The sequence below is a fragment of the Bos indicus x Bos taurus genome, chromosome 4 (genome assembly GCF_003369695.1).
Source record: "Bos indicus x Bos taurus breed Angus x Brahman F1 hybrid chromosome 4, Bos_hybrid_MaternalHap_v2.0, whole genome shotgun sequence".
NCBI classification, from domain to species: domain Eukaryota; kingdom Metazoa; phylum Chordata; class Mammalia; order Artiodactyla; family Bovidae; genus Bos; species Bos indicus x Bos taurus.
In genome coordinates, this window is record NC_040079.1 from 16,759,366 (window position 1) to 16,781,644 (window position 22,279).

The 22,279-nt window shown below is 51.8% G+C and overlaps 1 protein-coding gene across 2 annotated transcripts; it reads right to left on the minus strand.

The window, feature by feature from the left end:
• Positions 1 to 216: 216 nt before the first annotated feature.
• On the minus strand, positions 217 to 21,181 carry CLEC2L (C-type lectin domain family 2 member L). 2 transcript variants are annotated; one of them, XM_027538859.1, is made up of 6 exons: positions 20,977 to 21,181; positions 10,489 to 10,563; positions 8,022 to 8,188; positions 6,971 to 7,071; positions 5,294 to 5,406; positions 217 to 1,500 (listed from the first exon to the last, which is right to left on the minus strand). In XM_027538859.1, the coding sequence occupies exons 1-5, from the start codon at positions 21,164 to 21,166 to the stop codon at positions 5,295 to 5,297; spliced, it is 645 nt and encodes a 214-aa protein (XP_027394660.1). In that variant the 5' UTR covers positions 21,167 to 21,181; the 3' UTR covers positions 217 to 1,500; position 5,294. The 2 variants fall into 2 exon arrangements, with proteins under 2 accessions (XP_027394660.1, XP_027394659.1); XM_027538858.1 differs by lacking the exon at positions 217 to 1,500 and having other exon boundaries at positions 4,708 to 5,406.
• Between the last annotated feature and the right edge of the window lie 1,098 nt (positions 21,182 to 22,279).

Genomic DNA, 22,279 nt, shown 5'->3' on the forward strand with positions numbered 1-22,279 from the left:
AATTTTGTCTAAGATGTGTATTTCTTTGTTCAGATGGATTCTGTGCTCTAAAAGATGCTAATCGGCATTGCAAGGTAGTTGAGCATCTTATCTTTTTCTCTAAAACATCTGCCAAGTTTTCATACTTTCTGTGGGCAGCTGGACTGGCAGTGCAGATTTCCGAGATCAGAGACGGCATGGTATAGAGGGAAGGAGCATGTGAACTAGGAGTCAAGATCAGTTCAACACACATTTATTAAGCTCCTTTAGTATGCACCAGGCTCCAGAGAAACAAAGGAGCATGAGAGTGGATCCCCACCCTCTAGGGGCTTACACTTCCATGTGGATGGTGAACAAGTGAACAAATAAAGCATGATACATGCAACAATAAGAAGATCAACAAAGAAGAGAGGAGCCACAAGACCTGAGGTCTAGCTCTGCCACTAGATGCGCAACCTTGGACGAGTTTTTTAACCCTCTCTGGGCCTCATGGATAGTGAGAACAGGGTTGATCATTTTTTATCCCTGAAATTCTAACATCTACAGTTCTCATAACCCTGTGAGGTAGGCCAGGCAGGCACGATTTCTACTTTATTAGAAGTAAAGCCTGGGGTCTGGGAGGTTGAGCACAGCAGTCTGAGCTGCACACCTGCTCATTGGTAGAGATAGTCCAGACTAGACTCCAGCAGGTCTTCAGAGCCAAGAGGAAGCACATCCCCTCCAGGCTGAGAATGTATCTCTGAAGGGTATGGCAGAAGTTTTCCGGATGCCCTTCTGTGTGAATCTCATACTTGCTCCCTGTTTGAAGTTCTTTACCCCCTCCTGGTGTAAGTACACAGCTGACAGTGGACATTTCTGAAAGCCAAGTGGTCTTTCACACACAGAACAGCGACATTAGCATAATTATCCTGGAGATCACAGGAATCTTCAGCAGCCAACCCCAGTCACTGCTGGAAGCCCTCCCTGGGCCTGGTCTCTTGGTCCTCTGTGTATGATGCAAAGAACATCTTAAGAGGTGGAGGGATTTCTCCCTCTTGGCTCACGTGCTCCAGGCCACCCCCACTCAGGCGGCCCAGTATGTACGTGCTTAGGGAATGTGAGTGAGCTCACTTAGCTGAAGCAAAACAAATTAAAGATCTCATCTTGGCCGGACCTCTAAAATCATGCCACGCCCACTAAAGCCTAAAAGGCAAGTCTCAAACAGGCAGCCGGCCACGGCTGTCTGCCCCCATGGCAAAGGGTGAAGAGATGACACTCGCCAGCAATCTTATTGTCACCAACAACAATTTTTTTGAGCATATGTGTGCTACAAAGAGCCAGCAACACATAATCCCTGCTATTCAGAGGCTTATAATCAGACAAGAGCAGTCAGATGAGTGAAGAGATGCGTCACAGATGAGAAGTTCCACACACTCGGCCGTGTGAGAGGCTCAGTCTTCGGTGCTGGAGGTGTTGGGGGAAGGCGTGGTCACCGAGGGCTGCTGCCGACCCAGAAGCAGTCCCAGGGAGTGCGAACTGGACCTTGAAGCGAGAGAAGGGCAGTAGTCAGTATTTGCGTCACTCACGCTCTATGGGAAATTCCACCTGAAAACCATATGAAAGCGATAAAAGTGCGCAGGAAAAAAAAATCGCCGAGGGGCACCCCACGTCCTCTCCCAAGGTGGCTCCTTTGGCTCCTTCTATCCCCCACCCCCTAGGCTTGTGATGTAGATAGAGCAAGCCCCTTAACGTTCCTGAACCTGCTTCTTCATCTGTTAAGGCTGTAAGAGAATTTACTAAGCAAACACCAGTGAACCTGCCAGCACAGCAACGAACCTTACCCCCAACTGTGTCCTGCTAATAAAATCCCTCCTCGCGCCATCTTCATAGCCAACGTCTGAGGGTGGCCTGGGAGGTGAGCTCCAGCCTTCCCGTCCCCTCCAGGGGCTACTCAGAGGACAGCGCTGCCGTGTGGCTTCAAATCCACCCAGGCTCCAAGCTAAGCACGCTCTCAACTCCAGGCGAGTTGCCTCAGAAGGGAAAATCTTCCAAAGGGGTTGAGGAGTGGGGCTGGAGGGTGGTCCTTTGGGGCAGAAGGGTGGTTCTTTGCACCTTGCCCCTACCGTTCTCCCTAGCCTGAAGTGAAGTAAAGTGAAAGTCGCTCAGTCATGTCCGACTCTTTGCGACCCCATGGACTACTATGCAGTCCATGGAATTCTCCAGGCCAGAATACTGGAATGGCTAGCCTTTCCCTTCTCCAGGGGATCTTCCCAACCCAGGGATCGAACCCAGGTCTCCCTCATGGCGGCCGGATTCTTTACCAGCTGAGCCACAAGGGAAGCCCTACCCTAGACCTCTCCCTACCCGCCCCCACCCAACCCCCCAGCCCCCGCCCCAGGGAGACAGCTCTGAGCTCCAGGCTTAGAAACCCGCAGAGGGTCTGGACTCCATGCTGCCGCCTGTGGCCTCAGGAGGAACTGCATGCCCACCCAGCCTGGCTCTCTGCCCACCAGGATGGCGTGGGTGCCTGGCTGGGTTTATCGGTATTTTGTTTTGCTTTTGGCCGCGCAGGGCAGCGTGCAAGATCTTCCTCGACCAGAGATCGGATGGATCGCGCCCCCCACAGTAGAAGGCGGAATCTTAACCGCTGAACCTCCAGGGAAGTCCCTGGCTGGTTTATAACCTTTGAAAGGATTTTCAACCTTTCTCAAGTTTGGCGTGCCGGTGTTTTGTTTTGCTCTTGTGTTTCCTTCCTGGGTAGGAATAGATAAGAAAGCTCTGAAAACATCCATGACCTTGGGTCAGAGTTCCTTTTGTTGTTAGTCGCTCAGTCCTGTTTGACTCGTTACGACCCCATGGACTGCAGCTGGCCAGGCTTCCCTGTCCACTACCTTCCTGAGTTTGCTGAAACTTATGTCCACTGAGTCAGTGATGCCATCAAACCGTCTCATCCTCTGTTGCCCCCTTCTCCTCTTGTCCTTAATCTTTTCTGCAAGAGGGTCTTCTCCAGTGAGTCGGCTCTTCAAATCAGGTGGCCAAGGTTTTGGAGCTTCAGCATCAGTCCTTCCAATGAATATTCAGGGTTGATTTCCTTTAGGATTGACTGGTTTGATCTCTTTTAGCTTTAGAGTTCCTTTAACTTTGCTGAACTGATTTAGAATTGTTGAGCCAGCCCAGGACAAACCCAAGGTTAGGCGAGCTCACCTGCCAGTGTGCCCTGAGGCAGCAGGCTGTGGAGCGCTGAATGAAAGATCAGATCCCAAGGGCCTGGGTTCCTATTCCCTGCCCTCCCACAGTGCTTCCTCCCTGCCCCCTCGTGGCTCCCTTCTTCCCACTCGAACCCACAAAACAGAATGAGAGCACAGCCCCGCTCCTTGTGCCTTGGGGCCCTGCCTGGGTACTGTTGGGTCATCTGTGGCAGCATAATCCGCCTCAGGTCCTTTTTAAGAGAATTAAATGAGGTAAGACTAGCATCACTGACTCAATGAACCTGAGTTTGAGCAAACTCTGGGAGATAGTGGAGGAAAGAGGAGCCTAGTGTGCTGCAGTCTGTCGGGTCGCAAAGAGTCAGACACAACTTGGTGACTGAACAACAACAGCAAAGCCTTTGATGGGAGGATACTGGTGAGAACCCCAGGCCTGTGTATGACTGAGAACAGGTGTGAGTGTGAGACACCCCCCTACTCACCCTTCAGCTCCTGCCCAACCCAAGCAGCAGCAACAGCAGCTGACCACTTCCTCAGTCCTCAGCCCCTCAAAACACTTCCCCACAGGAGCTGGGAAGGCAGTGGGCTTCAGCCAACCCCCCACAGGCCACCACCACCACACTGCATTCCTTTAACCTCTTCATTACACAGATTCTATACTGGCTCCCCATGAAGATAAAATATGAAACCACAAAATACCCATATTTTACTAAATATCTGGAAAGCTTTCAGAAGAATCAACAAAACCGAAACTGACAGTTTTGTCTGAAAACTGACAGTAAAAGTGACCAGAGCAGAGCAGGATGTGTTTCCCTCCAAGGTCTTTTCTCAGAAAAGGGGCCAGGACCCAGATTCACAGATGCAACTCCGAGGCAGCTCCCGCCTGTATCTCACCTGGCCGTGGGCTGGGGAGGCCCAGGCCACCCTACCGCTTGCTCTGGGCTCCAGGTGTGTGCTGGAGAGGGTGGCACTTGCAGCCGCTGCAGGCCCAGGGGAACTGCCAGCCTCTGCCCCATCCCCCCTTCCTTCCCCACAGACCAAGGGAGAACAGGAAGGGGCCCTTGGACCTGCACAAACTCTTGTCCAGCCCAACATGCACATGATCTCCTCTCATCCTTCCGCCTTCTTCACTCCATCCTCTCCTAAGGCAGAATAAGCCATCCCCCAGCCATGTCCCAGAATGTTCTGGTGCTTCCCAAGCTGGCCCCTCTACTCCCTGTGTGCTCACTTGGGGGATACAGCTGCTGATCCCCCTGCCTGGTGTGGTGTCTGGCACATGATAGGTGTGAATAAATGTTTGTCATGTTGAGTCGAATAGTAATGACGCCGCCAGATGGAGCACACCCCTCAGACATCTAAGAATAACACAGTGGCCTGGCAACATTAAACAGTGCCCTGAGGCCACTGAGCGTGTTTTTGGCCTTGGTTCCTACATGTGTCGCCGGCCACACAGGTGCCTCTTGGCGGTCCCTCCCTAGACGGTCCTCCCGAGCCATGGCCCCTCCCCCAGTCCACGACCATGGAACAAACAGCAGCCGACTTCTCTGGACGCCAGTCATCTCTTTATTCCACCGGTGGCCAACAGAGCAGCACCACGGACACAGCAGGGGCCTGCCTGAGACTCCGGGCAAGGCCAGAGAGGTGGATGCAGGGGCCAGGTGAGGGGGCTGCCCTTCCTGCCTCCCCAGGTGCCAGAAGAGAGATGCCTGGGGAGGGGGCTCCGTGTGTGCAGACAGTATGGCAGACTGTCAGCCCCCAGCCTTCCTCAGAGCACCAGGGCCTCCAGAGGAAGAAATGCTCCAGGGTGGGGCCAGGGAGAGACCTGTTGGGCTGACTAAGGGTAGACTGTGAACTTGAGCGGGCGCTGTGTGCACATGTGTGCATAAGCAAGTGCGTTGGTGTGCGTGTGTGTCTGAGGACAGGTGCCTACTGTACTACTGAGCTCGTGGGAGTTGACTGCTGAGCCACAGGACCTGCCTGGGGCCAAGGAGACCAGGGACCAGGACTCAGGGGTTGGGAAAGAGCACCCAGGGGCAGAGAGCATCCTCCTCGCTGCTTTGCCTTGGAGTGGGGCCCCGGGCCAGCAGGTCTCGGAGCCTGGTTGCAGGGTGGCCTCTGGTGTGACCCACCTCACGTGTAGGCCATCTTGCTGCACACCCAGGGCCGGGTCATCAGGCAGTCTGTCGACACCAGCCTGGTGGGCTCCACGAAGACGCATTCCCCAGGGCCCGCGATGGGGAACCTGTGGCCGGGAGAGACGAGACCAGGCACTCACCGCTGGCAGATGCCACCCATCGCTGGGCAGCCCCGGAGGCCCTGTGATTCATCCTTCCCTCTGGAGCTGCCCTGCTCTGGGACAGTCCGCCCCATAGACCTTGCTAGTGTGGCTCCCACCATCTCCCAACTCTGTCCACAGTTCCAATCGCCCTGGTAACGCCCACAGACGTGTCCTGGACGCATCCTACACTCCCCATCCGGCTTCCCCATCCTGCCAGGCTCAGCTCACTCATGCCAGGAGACTGGGACCCTATCTAGGACAAGCCTCCCCTGACCCCACCTCCCCACGGCACCCTGCCTGCACCTCTTACAGCTATTAATAGCACAGGGGGTTTTCCCTGCCTAAAATCATCCCTTTTGAATCTCAACATTTCTTCTTAAACTCATTTGGTCACCCTGACCTGAGCCTCCCACCACCAAGGTCAGAACAAGGGTCTCAGAGGGCATCAGAAGGACCCCAAGAGGGAGTGGGGAGGCCAGAACCACGTCAGAGTGGTCAGAGAAGCGTGGCCCCAAGGCCTGCTGGTTGCTGGGTGGTCAACATCCTGGGGTCCCAGCCTCCAGGGCTCCCCGGGTTCTGGGAGCAAGAAGCTTCCAGAAGGGGAGAGGCAGGGGCAGCAGCAAGGCAAGACTGTCTCAGCAGCTCTGAGAACAGATTGGGGATGAAGACAGGACAAGGAAAAAGGAGAAAAAAGGAAGGGGCAGTGAGGACAGAGAGAGGCACCGAATGAAGAGCGCAGGAGACAGGGAGACACAGGAACAGGGAAGTCTTCGTGGCCCGAGGGTCACATCAGGTCAGCAGCTGTGCCCGCACCCAGCTCCTCGGGCCTAGTCCTCCAGCCTTAGGGTCTAGATCAGAGGCTGAGGTTATTACGCCCCTGTGTGTGCTGACCTGTGTCTCCCTAAGCCTAAAGTGCCCCCCTCTCTGCTGCCACCATCACCCTACACATGCACCACACAAATCAGACGCTCGCTGCCACACCACGTGGGCCACACAAATAATACCATCCTGGCACACGCCACCAACACCCTCAAGGTGTTTTCTCTAAGAGGACCCTCCTGGGACCCATAGTTCAGATCCCCTTTCTCCATAGTAAAACTGTTCAGGTAGCACGTGACTGCCCAGCAGAGAAGTCCCAGCTCCTCCCCTCTCTCACTGTCAGGTGGGGCCATATGGCTAAGTTCTGCCCAATGCAGAGGGCTGTCCTGGGATGTCCTCCCCTTTCTCTGAGCCACACTGAGCTGTGCAGAGGGATGAGGGAGTCACAAGATGGAAAGAGCCTGGGCCCCTTCCAGCAGCAGGAAGCTCTGATGCCTACATGGGACAGGACCACCAAACCAGGCTGGACTTTACTGGGGAGGGAACAGTAAAGCCATTCCCATGCCCAGGTCTCTGTCCCTCACTCCTAACCCTACAGGTGAGTGGCTCTAGCTAACACAAAACCAAGTTCTCCCTCAGGGGGTTCGTCTGGGAGGCTAGGTCTTCCCCGGTTTAAGCTCGGTGGCCAGGAGATGAAGCCTCAGCTCACGTGTCCGGGTCAAATGGGTCCCCGTTGACCCAGTGGAATTCGTCCCCCACTCTGCGCAGGCCAATCCAGGGCTCCCTCCGTGTGAACTTGAACATGAATTCCTGCACCAAGGAAAGAGGGAAACCGCAGAGTCAGGTGTGGCCTCCTGACTGCTCAAACATCCACAGATGAACCTCAACTTGGAAGACTGGCTCTCAAGATGTGTGGACACCATGAAGGAGACACCTCACTGCACCCCAAGACTGAGGAGCTGGGTTTACAGATGCACTGCAATGGCCTTCAAGGTACCTGGACTCTGGGGATGTGCCAATGGGGCAGGAACCCTGGAACAGGGTTTGTCTCTTAGCTTGGGGACCCAGCATGCCAACATTCCTGATTTTCAGGAAGCCTGGGATTGCTTGATGGATTATCTGGGACTGGCTGTCCTGGGCCTTTCTCTGCAGAAAGAGGCTATTAGACTGTGTATCAGAGACAAACAGAAGTGATTTTAGATTTTGAATTGCACAAACTGTTGCCTACAAAATCCAAAAATGGCCAAGAGACCTGTTCATTGTGTTACATTCATATTTCTAGTGATATAACTGTTTGGGGTGTTAGGTGGGACCTCAGATCCTGACATGGACTAGTTGAAGATGCCAATTTGATATACTGGAGTGGGTTGCCATGCCCTCCTCCAGGGGATCCTTCCAACCCAGGGATTGAGCCCAGGTCTCCTGCATAGCAGGCGGGTTCTTTACTGTCTGAGCCACCAAGGAAGCCCTCACATTTCACAAGTGCCTGTATAATTTGTAATGCTTACACTTAACTGTGTTGAGCTCAGCAAACCAGCCTTGGAATGGACGCAGCTGGCCTTGACAAGAGCAGTGAGAACAAGAGCCCCTCGTGGAGCTGCTCAGATTCCACTTGTGGAGCCCACGTGCACACCCCACCCGTCTGGAAACAGGTCACAGGGGGCACCATGTCCTTGGGCGTGGCTGTCCCGGGGTGGCCCCGCCCCTTTCCCCGACACGCCCCCCGCCCCGCCCCGACACGCCCCCCGTCCCGCACGCACCAGCTCTTTCTGACTCTGGATCACAGCAAGTGCCGCTTCGTGGCTGTGGCAATACTGCCGGCCCGTGTTCCAGTCTCTTGGTTCCTCCGAGAAGAAGTAGCATTTTCTTCCGTACAGCAGCCAGTCCTCCGGGCAGGGCGCTTCGCACTTGATGCAGCCCTTGGAGGCTGCAGGGAAAAGGAGGGACTCAGTAGCTGCCAGCACGGAGAGCCTCTGCCTGGCCCCCAGAAATCCCACTTCCCCTGTCTTTGGTGACCATCAGTCATTCATCTCAGGGGAGGGCCTGTCACAGTGCCTGGCAGGTCGGAGGCTGAGGACTACATGAACTAGGAAGAGCAATTTGGCAGGGACACCCCTGTGAGGGGAAGTATTATAGCAGGTTATGTTCTCCTCTCTCTCTGAGCTCCTGGAGGCCGTGGAATCCTAGAAACTCGGACTTGAACCTGGTGACCATCCTCTCTCTTCAGCCAGGGTGGGAACCATGCCAGACTCCATGGGCTCCATAACCCCCCCACTCCCACCTGCAGCCCACCCCCGACCTCTGACCCCCACTCCCACCCACTCTCATTGGCCACACCCTCATCGGCTACGCTGAGGAAGCGCTGGAAATTCCTTTTCAATGCTGAGTCTCAACCTGCCTTCCCATTGTGACCTAGCACCGCGGACCCAGGATCTGCCTCTGGAGTGACCCGGACAGACCTGCTCTGCCTTCTCCTTGAGGAAGGACCCACATCCCCCTCTTCCAGAACTGAACAGACACCGTTTCTTCCACAATCCCTTGGAGGGGATGCTCTCCAGACCTTCTCCATCCTGCCTGCCTCACTGTGATGCGCCCACATCACCCCTAAAACGCTGCCACCAGCACAGGCTGCGACACATCAGCTGTGCTCTGCCACCCAGCAGTGATCGCCATACCCCTTCCGGCTGCTGTGGATTTTCCAGTCTGCAGACTCTCCAATGAGAAGAATCTGTGAGTATGTGCATAGGTGCACTTTTCTGGGAAGGAAGCCCGGAGCTTCCATGCAATTCTCTAAGGGCCTCCTTGCCAAAAGGAATTCAGCCATACTCTTCAACTATTTTCCTATGATCTCCTTCCAAACCAGGCCCCCCTGCCCAGAACACGTGTAAATCACATTTAAATCTAAATGCAGGGTCTTGTGTTTATTTCTTACACAGTCGCTTCATTCACGTTGGCTCATTTGAGTTTTTAAGGATGAATTTTAATCTCGATTTCTTTTTCACCTGGCCTGTGGAACATCCCCCTTTGGGTTGTATTGCCTACAAATTCCATAAGCATATTTTTTTCATTTGTTCTCATATAAGAAGGTTGATTAAAATGTAGACCAGGACAGAGTCAAGAACAGGCCCATGGTACTCAAGCGCCCAAGGGAGCTACCCCTACGCCAACACCAATTAATTAATTAATGGGCACTTGGGCATTCCTGCTCAGTGAGCTGCAGGCTCACTTAGAAGTATAGGCCATGCTTTTCCATGAGGATGTCCGAAGACTGTTGTGCTTTCCTCCAATCACAATATGCTCTGTTTACACATTGCCCTGCCCTCCCAACACAGCAGTAGAACAGTTTAATTTGTAGCAATTAGTCTAGGTGGATCCAAGCTGGTGGTCACCACCTTCTTTTCTAAGCACCCACAGTGCCCTGCTTAGCCTGCATGCCCTGCAAGTGCGGGTTGAATAGAACTGATATTATCCGTGGATTTTCCTCCCATCTTGAGGTCTTGGGATGCTTCTCAAAGATTAAAGACAGAGGTCCTGAAATCACTTTGGCTTGAATCCATTACAAGCAGCAAAGCCCCAGGTCATATAGCCTGGCCTGCCTTACTTGTAGCAGTTTCCTCTTTTTTATTCCTCCTTCAACCCTTTCAGTCCTGCCTGCCACTGGTGTTTCCCTGGACTCTCCTTCTCAGAATGCCCTGGTCTGTGTTCCTCCTGGTCTCCAGGAAACTATTCATTCTTCAGAGTTTACCACATGGGAGACCTCCAGGCAATACCCTATCACTGGACAAGGGAGTTGATGTCGTACTACACTTTAAAAAATATATATCTCCAGCACTTAGCCCAGGGCCTAACACACAGCTAGGATCAATAAATGTTTGTTGAGTGAGTGAATGAGATCTTTAAGGCCCTTAACCCCAAACTGTCTCTTTCATGAAGCACTGCCCGCCTAACGCACACCAAGTTTGTTCAGCGTTCTTGAAGCATTTTTGTAATGGTACCTAAGTAACGTCTCCACTTTCGCTGCATGGCTTAGTTAAGGGGATGGATATAATCGATGTGTGAACATATTATTTTAGGCTAAAATGTCATCTAGAGCCAACACTCTATTTCCTGTTTACTTTGACCCCCACAAAGTTGACGATATGTCTGGAACCTTTCTTGACCTAATTAGACATGCTTTTGAAAGGTGTGTAGGAAATGAATTACAAATGCTCTGACATCCATGCTCACCCAAGATGCTCATCACCACCAGGATGGCGAACAGAAGCACTGCGATGGCCCCCAGCAGGAGACGCGTGGTGGTATCTGAGGAGAGAGAAAGGGATTGATTATGGCCCATCCCTACCACCCATTCCCACTGCCAACCCCAAGTCCTGACACTGAGAAACTGGGGCTGAGCCCAGCACTCTGTGTTTGAACAAGCCCTCCAGGGAAGTGGCCCCCAACCTTTTTGGCACCAAGGACTGGTTTTGTGGAAGACAATCTTTCCATGGACCATGAGGGGGTCCATGGGGACCATGAGGGGTTCCATGAGGGAGAGGGATGATTTGGGGATGATTCAAGTGCATTACATGTATTGTGCACTTTATTTCTAATTTAATGCCAATGCTGATCTGATAGGAGGTACCAGTCCACAGGCTGGAGGTTGGAGACCTCTGGTCCAGGCCATCCTGGTGCTGAAGTCTGAATTGCCATTCTCAAGCACAGGTTTGTCTGATTCTGTGATACTTCTGCTTAAAACCCTCCCTCAAGGCTACGCACTTGAACTCTTTCTGTGGCTGTTAGCACTTTCCAGTCTCTCATCTCCTGCTGCTTCTCTGCCTCATCCCTAATGTCAGCCAGACAGACTCCTTGAAATACCCAGTTCACTCTCTTAGCCCTGTGGCTGGATCTTTGCTCCCAAAGTGCTCCTCTTCCACTGCTATCTCTTGAAATTCTGCCCCACACCCTCCATCCTCTTCAGGAAGGCTTTCCTGATCCTCTGGCTTCTCCCTTTAAATTTTTATTTATTTATTGTTCTCACTCCAAATTTTAATTTGATTTTTTAAATGCTCATAGCAGGTTTATTCATAACAGTGCGAAAATGGAAAGAAGCTAAATGTCTGTCAAAGGGAGAATGGATAAAATGTTGGGCATTCATTCAGTGGAATCCTGCACAGCAATTTTTTAACTCTCTATTTTATATTGGAGTGTAATTGATTAACAATGATGTGTTAGTTTCAGGTGTATACAGCAAAGTGATTCATTTTATATATGTATATATCTGTTCTTTTTCAAATTCTTTTCCCATTTAGGTTGTTACATAATATTGAACAGAGTTCCCTGTGCAATGCAGTAGGTCTTGTTGGTTATTTTAAGTATAGCAGCGTGTACATGTCAATCCCAAACTCCCTTACCATCCCTCCCCTCAATCCTTCCCACTGGTAACTATAAGTTCCTTCCCTAAATCTATGAGTCTGTTTCTGTTTCGTAAAAAAATTCATTTGTATTCTTCTGTTTTTTCAGATTCCACATATAAACGATATCATACAATATTTGTACTTCTCTGTCTGACTTTATTTCACCCAGTATGACGATCTCTAGATCCATCCGTGTTGCTGCAAATGGCATTTAATTTGATATTTAATGAAAGAATGCTTATAGACTTTAGACACAGGGTCTTTGAAAGTTTTATTAATTGTGATAAAATACACATAACATAAAAGTTGCCTTTTTAACTATGCTCAAGGGTGCGATGCATGGTGTTAATTGCATTCACAAAGTTGTGCATTGATCCCCATGATCTACTTGTAAAACTTTTTCATCATCCCAAACAGAAACTCTGTACTGATCAAGCATTAACGCCTCATTCCCAACCCTCTCCAGCCCCTGCTAATCTCTCATTCACTTTCTGACTCTAATATTCACCTATCCTAAGTACCTCATGTAAATGAAATCATATCTGTCTTTTGAGGTCTCACTTCTTTTGCTTAACATATTGTTTTCAGTGTTCATCCATATTGTAGCACGTATCAAAATTTCATTCCTTTTTGTGGCTGAATAATATTCCATTGTATGATTACATACATTTTGTTTATCCATCCATACATTGACAGACAGTTAGATGGACTGTTTCCATCTTTTAGTTATTATGAATCATCCTGCTGTGAACATTGGCCAACAAAGATCTGTTTGAGTCCCTATTTTCAACTCTTTGGGGTATATACCTAGGAGTAGAATTGCTGGATCATATGATAATTCTACATTTAACTTTTTGAGGACACACCAAACTGCTTTCCACAGCTGCAACACCATTTTGCATCCTACCAGAGATGCCGACACCACGTGTTCTACTTTCTCCATCTCCTCACCAACACTTGTTAGCTTCCACTTTTGTTTGTTATAGCCATCCTAGTAGATGTGAGAAGTGAAAGTCACTCAGTCGTGTCAGACTCTGTGCGACCCTATGGACTGTAGTCTGCCAGCCTCCTCTGTCCGTAGAATTCTCCAGGCCAGAATACTGGAGTGGGTAGCTGGTCCCTTCTCCAGGGGATCTTCCCAACTCAGTGATCAAACCCAGGTCTCCCACATTGCAGGCGGATTCTTTACCAGCTGAGCCACCAGTAGATGAGAACTTCCTTTTTGTTTTTAAGTCCTTTAAAATTGTTTTATATTATATATGTGCATAGATGAAAGAACCACCTCCACAGCCCACCACTGGGTTGTCCACCCGTATGAACTAAGTACCAAAGTCAAGAGGAAGTATCTATTAGTAGAAACGTCTACAGCAATTCAGCATTCCTGTGACATCCAAGTGCCTGATACTGTTTCTAGTAATTCATCTGTATGGTACTTCACAACAGATTGGGAAAAGAAACCTGGTCCTTTATCAAGGATCTGCAAAGCAACAGATCCAAAGTCAAGAAATTCTACCAGGCTTCACTACACAACCAAAGAACATCGCCCCTTCCATAGAGGCAACTACTTCCAATTCCTTCAGCAAATTCTTTCGGTATTTACCTCCAAATCTCTAAAAGCTTTGTGTCAAGAAGTCAATACTGCTCAACTTTTCTATTTAAGACATTACTTATTGACGTTCCACAATAATGAGGAAGATTTAATTCTCTGCATTATTGTCCCACCCTGACCACTCACATACTACTTACCCTCTCAACATCATAGTTTGGGTTGGACTGATAATTTGGTGAGGTTTTTTGTGTTTTTTTTTTTTTTTTTTGGCCATGCCACACAGCTTGTGGGATCTTAGCTCTCCTGACCAGGGATAAAACCTGCGCCCCCTGCAGTGGAAGTGAGGAATCGTAACCACTGGACCACCAGGGAAGTTCAGTGTTCTTTTCTTATGACAATGTAAATGCTGCTCCCAGCAAGCTATGCAGCGTATTATTTCTACACAACTTCTTGTTTCCCTGTAAGTAATTATTTCCCTTTGCCTACACTTCTGTGTGCTCATCCTGATTTCAATTCCAAAGCTCCTTTAAGCTGATGAGGCAAAATCAGGAATTCTACTCCACTTCTGTCTTAGTCTTCACAGGCTAACAAAATCCCCAGACTAGATGGCTGAAGCAACAGACACATCTCTCCCCCAGTTCTGGAGGCTGGCGAGTGCAGGATCAAGGTTACCAGCAGATCTGTTCTTGGTCAGGGCTCCCATGGTGGGGTTAATGCCCTTACAAGAAGAGGACATGGCACCAGAGCAGACAGCGGAAGCCCTCATATCCACTTTGCCTTTTTCTATTTCCTGAAGATTTTTTTAAACTTTACCTTCCCACTCTCTACTGAATCTTTTATTTTTACGATTATTTTTAACTTGCAAGGTTTTGGGGGATTTGTTGCTGCTGTTCCCTGAATACTCCCTCTTAAAACATCCTGTTCTTTAATGATGCGATATTTTCTCTTCTCTCTCTGAATAATACTGACAGTTTTTTAGTTGATATTTTGTGGGGGAAGCAGGAGGGTTGGGGGAGAGGTGGGCAGAAAGTTTAGTCTATATAATCGCTGTTTTTTCCAAACTGCTTCCCCCACCCCCCCATTCATGTGTTTTAATCTCTAGCTTCCATGTCAGGGACTTTCCTCATACATCTCAAGATCCTTGGTTATTTGTTCATGATTAAGGCAGGAGGAATAAGACTGTATTGGCGCCTCTGAGACCGTGAGAGGAGCTTATTAACTGTGGAGGTCACGGCAGGGTGACCTGGCTGGGTCAGTCCTCAAGGCTCTCTCTTTAACACTTGATTTTATTATTATTTTTTTAATATTTATTTATTTGACTGTGGGATCTTAGTTCCCTGACCAGGAATTGAACCTGGGCCCCCTGCCTTGGGAGCACTGGGTCTTAGCCACTGGACCACCAGGGAAGTCCAGCTCTCTGTTTGTGGACCTTCTTGGGTTTCTCCTTTTGGGTCAGCGTCCCTGGGGGCTGTCCCTCTGTTTTCACTCCTGGAGGATGTAGTCTTGCCTGGGACAAGAGGTGAGGAGGCCGTCCTCAGCCCTCAAGCCGCAGATGCTGCCTCGTTTGCTCTCAAATGTTCTCGTGTCTGGATGTCCTCTCTCCCCAGGGCAGAGGGCTGGGGAGAGGCTCACAGAGTGGGAAGAGGATTGGGGACCTGAAGTCTTCCTAACAAGGGTTCACCCAGCCCTCCTAACATCAGCTCCCTCTTCATTCACTGCTGTGCTAACCAGTGTGGGGTCCTGCGTGCTCCTCTACTTCCTGAACTTTCTAAGCCCAGGGAAGTCAGTGTCAGTTATTGATCATTGATCATCATTGATCATCATCATTGATCCCTAGCTCCCAACTGTGTTGCTATTGTTTTCTCTCCTGTTCTTATTATTCTTGTGGTCTTTTTAAAAAATCCCTTTATTGGATTTTTAAGGGAAAGAAAAATGCATGTCTTCAGTCTGCCATCTTTACTTGAAAGTCCCTTTATTGGGACTTCCCTGGCGGTCCAGTGGTTAAGACTCTGTGCTTCCACTGCCGGGGGCATGGGTTCGATCCCTGGTCAGGGACCTAAGATCCTACATGCTTCAGTGACCCCCTCCCAAATAAAAGGAAAAAAAAAAAAAAAACCTTTTACTATTGTATTAGTGAGTTTCAGAAGGGAAAGAAAAATGCATGTGTTTAGTCTGCCATCTTTATTTGCAAGTCCAACAGACATTCGGGAGTCCTTGCTATGGGCATTGTTTGTACTGACAACTAAGCAGGATCCAGAGGCGGGTGGCCCCAGGCCCGTTAAGAGCAGAGGGCTGAACCCCATCTGGGTCAGCTCTGCCGTCCCCAGGGGCTGCGTGTTGTAAGGTTGATGCCCTTGAGCTGCATGGTGGCGCCCATGGCAAGTACGCTGTGTGAATCCTTCTTTTTCCTTCCATAAACACCTCTCAGTCCGCATTGTAAACCACTTCACCTGGGTTCACATCCCAGCTCTGCCACTTTCTTGTGGCAAAGTTACTTAGCTTCTATTTCATTTTCCTTGTCTTTAAGACAAAGTCATTATAGTATCTGCCTCTTAGAATTTTATGAGAATTCAACAAATTGTGCTTAGAGCAGTGCCTGGCACGGTAAGCTCTCCTTCAGTGTCAACAACTACCATCATGATGGTTATTGGCCCACAGGCTCCTTCTGGGCAGTTGTTCAGTCCTCCAGTCGTGTCCGACTCTTTGCGACCCCGTGGACTGTAGTACGCCAGGCTTCCCTGTCCCTCACCATCTCCTGGAGCTTGCCCAAGTTCATGTCCATTGAGTTGGTCCTTTGGGGTAAGGGTTGTACTTTCCTCACCTTTGGGTTCCCTCTAACAGGGCGCAGTCATCGCCTGGCATGTTACAGAGCACCAACTGGGGCTGGAAACGCACAGAGAATCTAGTTGCCCTGAATGACAATGCCCTTGACCATGTGTATATACACCTGCTCTCAGAGAAAGCGGAGTCTGTGCCCGCACCTCCAGCATCACCAGAATGGAGGACTCTCCTCGTCTTTCACGGGATAACTGCCCTGGACACTGTGCTGTGGACAGACAGAAGACACGCTACAGGATCTGACAGTTCGTTCACTCCCGAGGGTGGCCTTGGAGCTGGACAACCCCAAACAATGTGGTATTAGTTTCCTAGGTCAACATAACAAACCATCACAAACTAGGTGGCTTAAAACACCAGAAATGTGTCATCTCATAGCTCTGAAGCCTAGAAGTCCACAGTCAAGGTGTCAGCAAGCCATGCTCCCTCTGAGACCTGTAGGCAAATTCTTCCTGGCTTTGTCCTCATTTCTCCTGGTTTACTGGTGATCTCCGGCCCTCCTGGGCTTGCAGTTGCATCACTCCAGCCTCTGCCTCCATTGTCACATCCTTCTCCCTGTGTGTCTGTCTTCATGTGACCATCTCTTAGAAGGACACCAGTCACATTGAGTTAGAAGCCCACTCTACTCCAGTATGCCCTCATCTGAACTAATTACACCCGCAGTGACCATATTTCCAAATAAGGTCATAATCTGAGGAACTGTGGAGTTAAGATTTCAACACATCTTTTAGGGGGATACAATTCAAGCCAGAACAAATGTCTAACTCAGCAATCCTTCCTTGTATGCACTGGCCTTTATTAAATGGAGTTTGAGGGTGCAGTTTATTTATGTTATAAATGCATATGATTTAGCCTAATGTTAGAAAGAACAACTGAAAAAAATTTGGCTTCCAAGCCCAGACAAATCCCGACAACGTTCATATCATAGCACAAAAGAGACTCATAGCTGACGTCCCTAAGTTGACAGTCAAAAACTCTCAAATGTAGAGTTTGGTAATTTTTAAATTTTTAAGAGGCTTTGCTAAATGCGTGTGTGTGGTTTTGAGCAGGAAGTTGTGGGTTTATGCCTAATCAAGAAACTTTCAACATTAAAAATTCAGAATTGGTGAGCACTGAAAAATCTATAGCCTGAGATTTGCAGAATCATCTGTGGCCCCCCTCTTGTACCCCCCAGTCTGCTGTTCATCACCCCCGCACCCCCAGTGCCAGAAATATTCCCATCTCCAATCACCTCCAGTCTTTCCAGCACCCAGATGGCAGCTTTGGATCACTTTTGCAACCTGTCCCCCAAGGCTGAGGGTGGAAGGAAAGGTTAATAGCCACAGGGAGAGGACTCAATTGGAAGAATTTCTGTTTGGCTTCCTATTTATAAAGCTAACTGTTCATCAAAGGAAAGTCTTAAAGACCTGGGCTCTAATCTCAGCTTTAGATTTAAGATGTTTTCCACGTCACTTAACCTGTGAAGAGGAAAAAAATATCTGCTGGAGGCGGCAGGGTCATCTGAGGAGCACACGGAGGAGAGCTGCGTGCGTCACAAGCATAACTTCTCTCCAATTAGCCTCACCGAGCCCCATGCCCTTGGTCAGGTCAGGACAGGGTAAGAGCTCTCACATCAGAGGGCCTCGTGGCAAACCCAATGGGGTTTCACCTGTGACAGAGCGATGTGTGTCCTTGGGCAAGACACTGAGCCTCTCTGAGTCTCAGTTTCCTCTTGTATAAAATACACACGACACTTACCCAGCCCGTGGAAGGGCAGACATGAGGGTTAAATGTGACGGTTATAGGAAAGCCCCAGCATGGGGCTGGCACATAGTAGGGGTTTGATAAATATTCAGCACGTGGTAATAAAGGAGCACAGCTCCCCTGAGGGCTCAGCTTGGTCAAATCAAGAAGTCTCAAGACAAGGACTTCCCTGGCTGTCCAGTAGTTAGGACTCTGCACTTCCAACGCAGGGGGTGAGGGTTCAATAGCTGGTCAGGGAATTAAGATCCCACATACCCCGCAGCTCAGCCAAAAGAAGAAGTCTCAAAACAGATGCTTGGCTAAGCAAGGGCTGCAAAATTGATCTCTTGGTCCACAGACATGGCAGACCACTCATTCCATATCGAGGGTTTCATCATGGGCTTATTAGGTGGGCCCCAGTTTGATCCTTGGGTCAGGAAAATCCCCTGGAGAAGGGCATGGCAATCCATTTCAGTATTCTTAGACTTCCCTGGTGGCTCAGATGGTATAGAATCCGCCTGCAATGTGGGAGACTTGGGTTCAATCCCTAGGTCGGAAAGATCCCCTGGAGGAGGGCATGGCAACCCACGCCAGTATTCTTGCCTGGAGAATCCCATGGACAGAGGAGCTAGGCGGGCTACAGTCCGTGGAGTTGCAAAGAGTCAGACTTAGCATGCACACAGTTCAGGGTGGGCTGTGGACTCAGTAGGCAGACCAGCAGTCAAAGGATTTTGGTTGAGCAGACAGTCACACACTTTGCCTGGGTTCCCCCACCGGGCTCTAGGGACTGGGGAAAGGGGTCACCTGCACACACCCTACACCCCAGCACCTCTGTCTGTGTAGCCCTGAGAGGCAGAAATCCTTCTCTAGCTTAGCAGGTGGGAAAACTGAGACTCGGACAAGTTTGAAAACCTGCCAGTACACTGGCAGTGAAAGGATCTGGCTCAGGCTTGGCCAACCCCAGAATTCGTTCTCTCTGCCCCTCAACAAGCTGCCTCGGCCCCTGCCCCACGATCTCTTCAAGCACAGGGATGTTCCCTGTGCCGAGAGGTGCGCCAGGACAGTGGGCCCTCCAGGAGTGTGTGTGGGAGGTGAGGAAGAATGAATGAGTTGGGGTGGGGAGGTGTGGCGGCCAGCACAGGGCAGGACCTTGGAGAGCACCATCCTGGTTTGAGAGCTCCCCTCTCCCCACGGGAGATGCGGCACCCAGGGAACACCCAGGAGATGCTCAGGGGACTGACAGAGGGGAGGCCCCTGGCAAGGACACAGACTCCACGTGCTAAAACAATGGGAAAGGCCCATAGGCCCCGGAGGCTGAGCCCCCAAGGTCCACAGGCATCAGAGTGAGCCTGTTTCTGATGGACCATGTGAACAAGGGCAAGGGACCAGAGCTGCCCCGAGACCCAGAGTCAGGCGAGGTAGGGAGCCATGCCCGGACAGGTGAGATGAGGCTGGGCCACAGGTAAACACGGACCACAGGGTGGCCCGGAAGACCCAGTGTCCTGAAAGACCCCCTGGACCATTTCCTGCCGGGCGTGCAGCCTCTTCTTCAGCCTAACTTGCAGGTGGTTGGCCCAGTCACCCCTGGGAGTAGGAAGCAGACGGGGCCAAGGTCAGGATGAGGAATAAGACAGGAGGTGGCAAGCCAGAGGTGTTGAAAGAGGCCACACCACCTCTGAAATGGCCCTAACCCCTGGGGGTTAGAGCTAGGTTGGGGCAGATGCTGGAGAAATGCTTACAAATGAATGAGTGGAGAATACAGATAAGAGGCGTGAGCAACCAAGAAATAACTTGGGTGGGAGGGAAGCAGGGTGTCACATGCAAATCTAACAATGTGCCTGGAGACGCACGTCAAAGAGAGGGGTCTGTCCACCTTTATCCTGAGAAGAGGGCTCAGCTCTTCTCAGCCCGAAGCCTCTCTGCAAAAGTTCTTCTTCTCCAAGTTCCAACATCTTTGCCTCCTTTGTCCCAAATCACCACCCAGGTGTCCAGCTTTCCCCCAAGTCTGCACTTCCCCACCCCGCCCTCAGGCCATCCATGTCTCCTGGTCCACCCACCTTTGGGCCAAATGCAGACACGGCTGCCCCATCTCTCCCTCCTCGGCCAGGCCCCTGCCCTGGCTGCCACTGGCTATGTCCCTCCTCCGACCACAGCTCCACCTTCCTCGCTGACCTAGCCTTGGTCTGACCCCTCTGGGCCACCATCAGTTTTCCAAGGTTAAACTCGCTTGGAAAATGAAACCCGCTTCATTTTCATTCTATGCTTTAAATCTCTCAGTAGTTGCCTCAGACAAAGTCCAAACTCTGGCAAGGCCTGGGTTGCCGTTCACAATCTGGGTCCTCCGGACTCCTCACTTCTCACCCCTCCCCGATCCTGTACTTTGAAGGTCAGTTCCCCACAGGGGACAGGCTACCTCTCACTATTTGACCCCTGAACATGTCACTCCTTCTCTTTCCATATATCTATGAAGTCACCTACTCCAGGAAGTCCTCCTATCCTGATATTCCTTCCCTAATGGCTGGGTAATCCAGCTAAGGGCTTCCCTTAGCTGATGCTGTCCAGGTCCTCCGCCTTGGGACTCTGGGTGTCAAGTTTACCAAGAAACTTCCAAAGGACCAGCCCTCTGGCCACACCTCCCACACCACACACCACCAGTGGCCACCCAAGCGGACTGGGAGAACTCATGAACTTAAACTCTCTTTTCCACTTTGGTAACCGCCCCCCTTGGCCAGTCAGGGGTCACCTCCTGAGCCCCTCCGACTGAAAGAGGTAGGTGGGACCCCTGCAGGTTCTCCAGTCCATCACCTCCAGGCGTTCACCCCCACCTCCCAGCCAACCCCTTCTCACAGGGCATTAGCACCGCGACTGGGGTCTACAGCTTTTGAGCTTTGCCCAGGGCGTTTTCACTGCTGGAGGGTCAAGCCACTCTCTCAATGCTTCCCAGGTGAGTGCGGGACAGTAACCGCCCCCTTCACTCATGAGGAAATTGAAGCTCAGCGCGAGAAACCTACTCCCAAGGTCAGAGTGTGAGTTAGCTGCAGAGATAGGTGGTCCCCAGTTACCTCCTCCCCACTGCCCCGCAGTGTGGCATCCGATGCCCTGACATCCATCCTCGGGGGTCCAGAGTCGCCCTCACTGCCCTCCCTGCCCTCCCCACGGGAGATCGGCCAAGGTGACTCTTGTCCCGCCTCTCGCGTCCCGCTCACCGCTTACCCTCCAAGGCCGCTTTCCAGCTGGTGCTGCCCTCGTAGCCCGACCCCGATCGCCGCAGCAGCCCCTCTGGACTGCGGCCCTCCGCCTCGGCGGGCGAGCGCGGCCTGGGGGCGGCAGGGGCTGGCGCAGGGCGAACGGCGGGAGGCGGCGGCGGCCGGGTGCGCGCGGGGGGCTCCCGGGCCGGCTCCATGCCCCGCGCTCCGCCACGCCGCGCCCGCGCTCCTGTGCCGGGGTGCGGGGCCCAGCCCCACGCGCACTCGGCGCTCCGCGCGCCCTGCGGGCCCCCCAGGCCGGCCTCGGTGGGCGAGGGCCGCGGCTCGTGCAGGCCGGGGCTGAGCCCGGCTCCCCGCTCCGGACCCGCTGCACCCGGTGGCCGCCGCCGCCGCCGCCTGAGTCCCCGCGCGCCTGCCCGGCGGAGCCGCAACCTCAGCGCAGAACCGAGGCGCGGGGGAGGAGCGCGGGGAGGCGCGGGGACCCGGGCAGGGCGGGGGCAGGGAGCGAGGGAGGAGGCGCCGGGAGCGCGAACGGCCCCACCGCCCGGGGCCGCCGGCCTCCCGCCCCCTCGGCAGGAGTCCAGATGCTGCGGAGCGGGGACCGCGGCGCCGGGAGCCCGGAGTCCTGGCTCCCAGTCCACCTGCCAGTTTCTATTAAAACGGGAATCAAGTTACCGCGGCCGACGCAGCGAGGCTCAAGGAAGATGAGGGGCTTTCCTCCGGGCCACCCTGGAGCCAGAGCAGTAGGGTGAGGGCTGGGACGTGGCCCAGACTCTTGGCAGATGAGAGAAACGACGGAATCGGTGAGCACGAGAGAGCCGAGGGCCGAGGGGACGCGTGGAACAGCATTTCCGATTCACTTAAAGTTGACTGAGCCTCTAATACGTGCCAGGAGTTTTTTTTTTTTTACAAAACTTAACTGACAACATCCTCAGTTTAGGTTGAGAACGGGGAGTTAGAGAGGTCAAGAGCGATGCTGAAGGCAGCACCGTGCAGGCGCGTGTTAGGCCACTGTTCTATTCTGGGGCCAGGGCTTCCTGGATGGTCTTCACTCGGGCCGGGCTCTTTCTGTGGTTGACCCCAGGTCACCTCAGGCTCCATGCGGAGGCTGCCATGTCCTTCTCCAGGCCCCATCCCACATCTGTTTCCTCAGTCTATGATCCCTCATTCTCAGCCCTCCTGCTCTCTCCTCCACCAAATCCAGTAAGGTACCAACAACTCCTATGAATTCTCTCTTTCAGTGGCTCCATCTGTCCATCCTTCTCTCTTCCTGCAGCCACTCACCAAACACAAGTCCATTTCACCTCTTG

Excerpts from the sequence above, each read along its gene's own strand:
- CLEC2L (XM_027538859.1), bottom strand. The coding sequence starts at position 21,166 with ATGGAGCCGGCCCGGGAGCCCCCCGCGCGCACCCGGCCGCCGCCGCCT. Across the intron at positions 7,072-8,021 it reads TCCAGAGTCAGAAAGAGCTG|GAATTCATGTTCAAGTTCAC; the intron begins GTGCGTGCGGGA and ends TCCTTGGTGCAG. Across the intron at positions 5,407-6,970 it reads GACCCATTTGACCCGGACAC|GTTCCCCATCGCGGGCCCTG; the intron begins GTGAGCTGAGGC and ends TCCCGGCCACAG.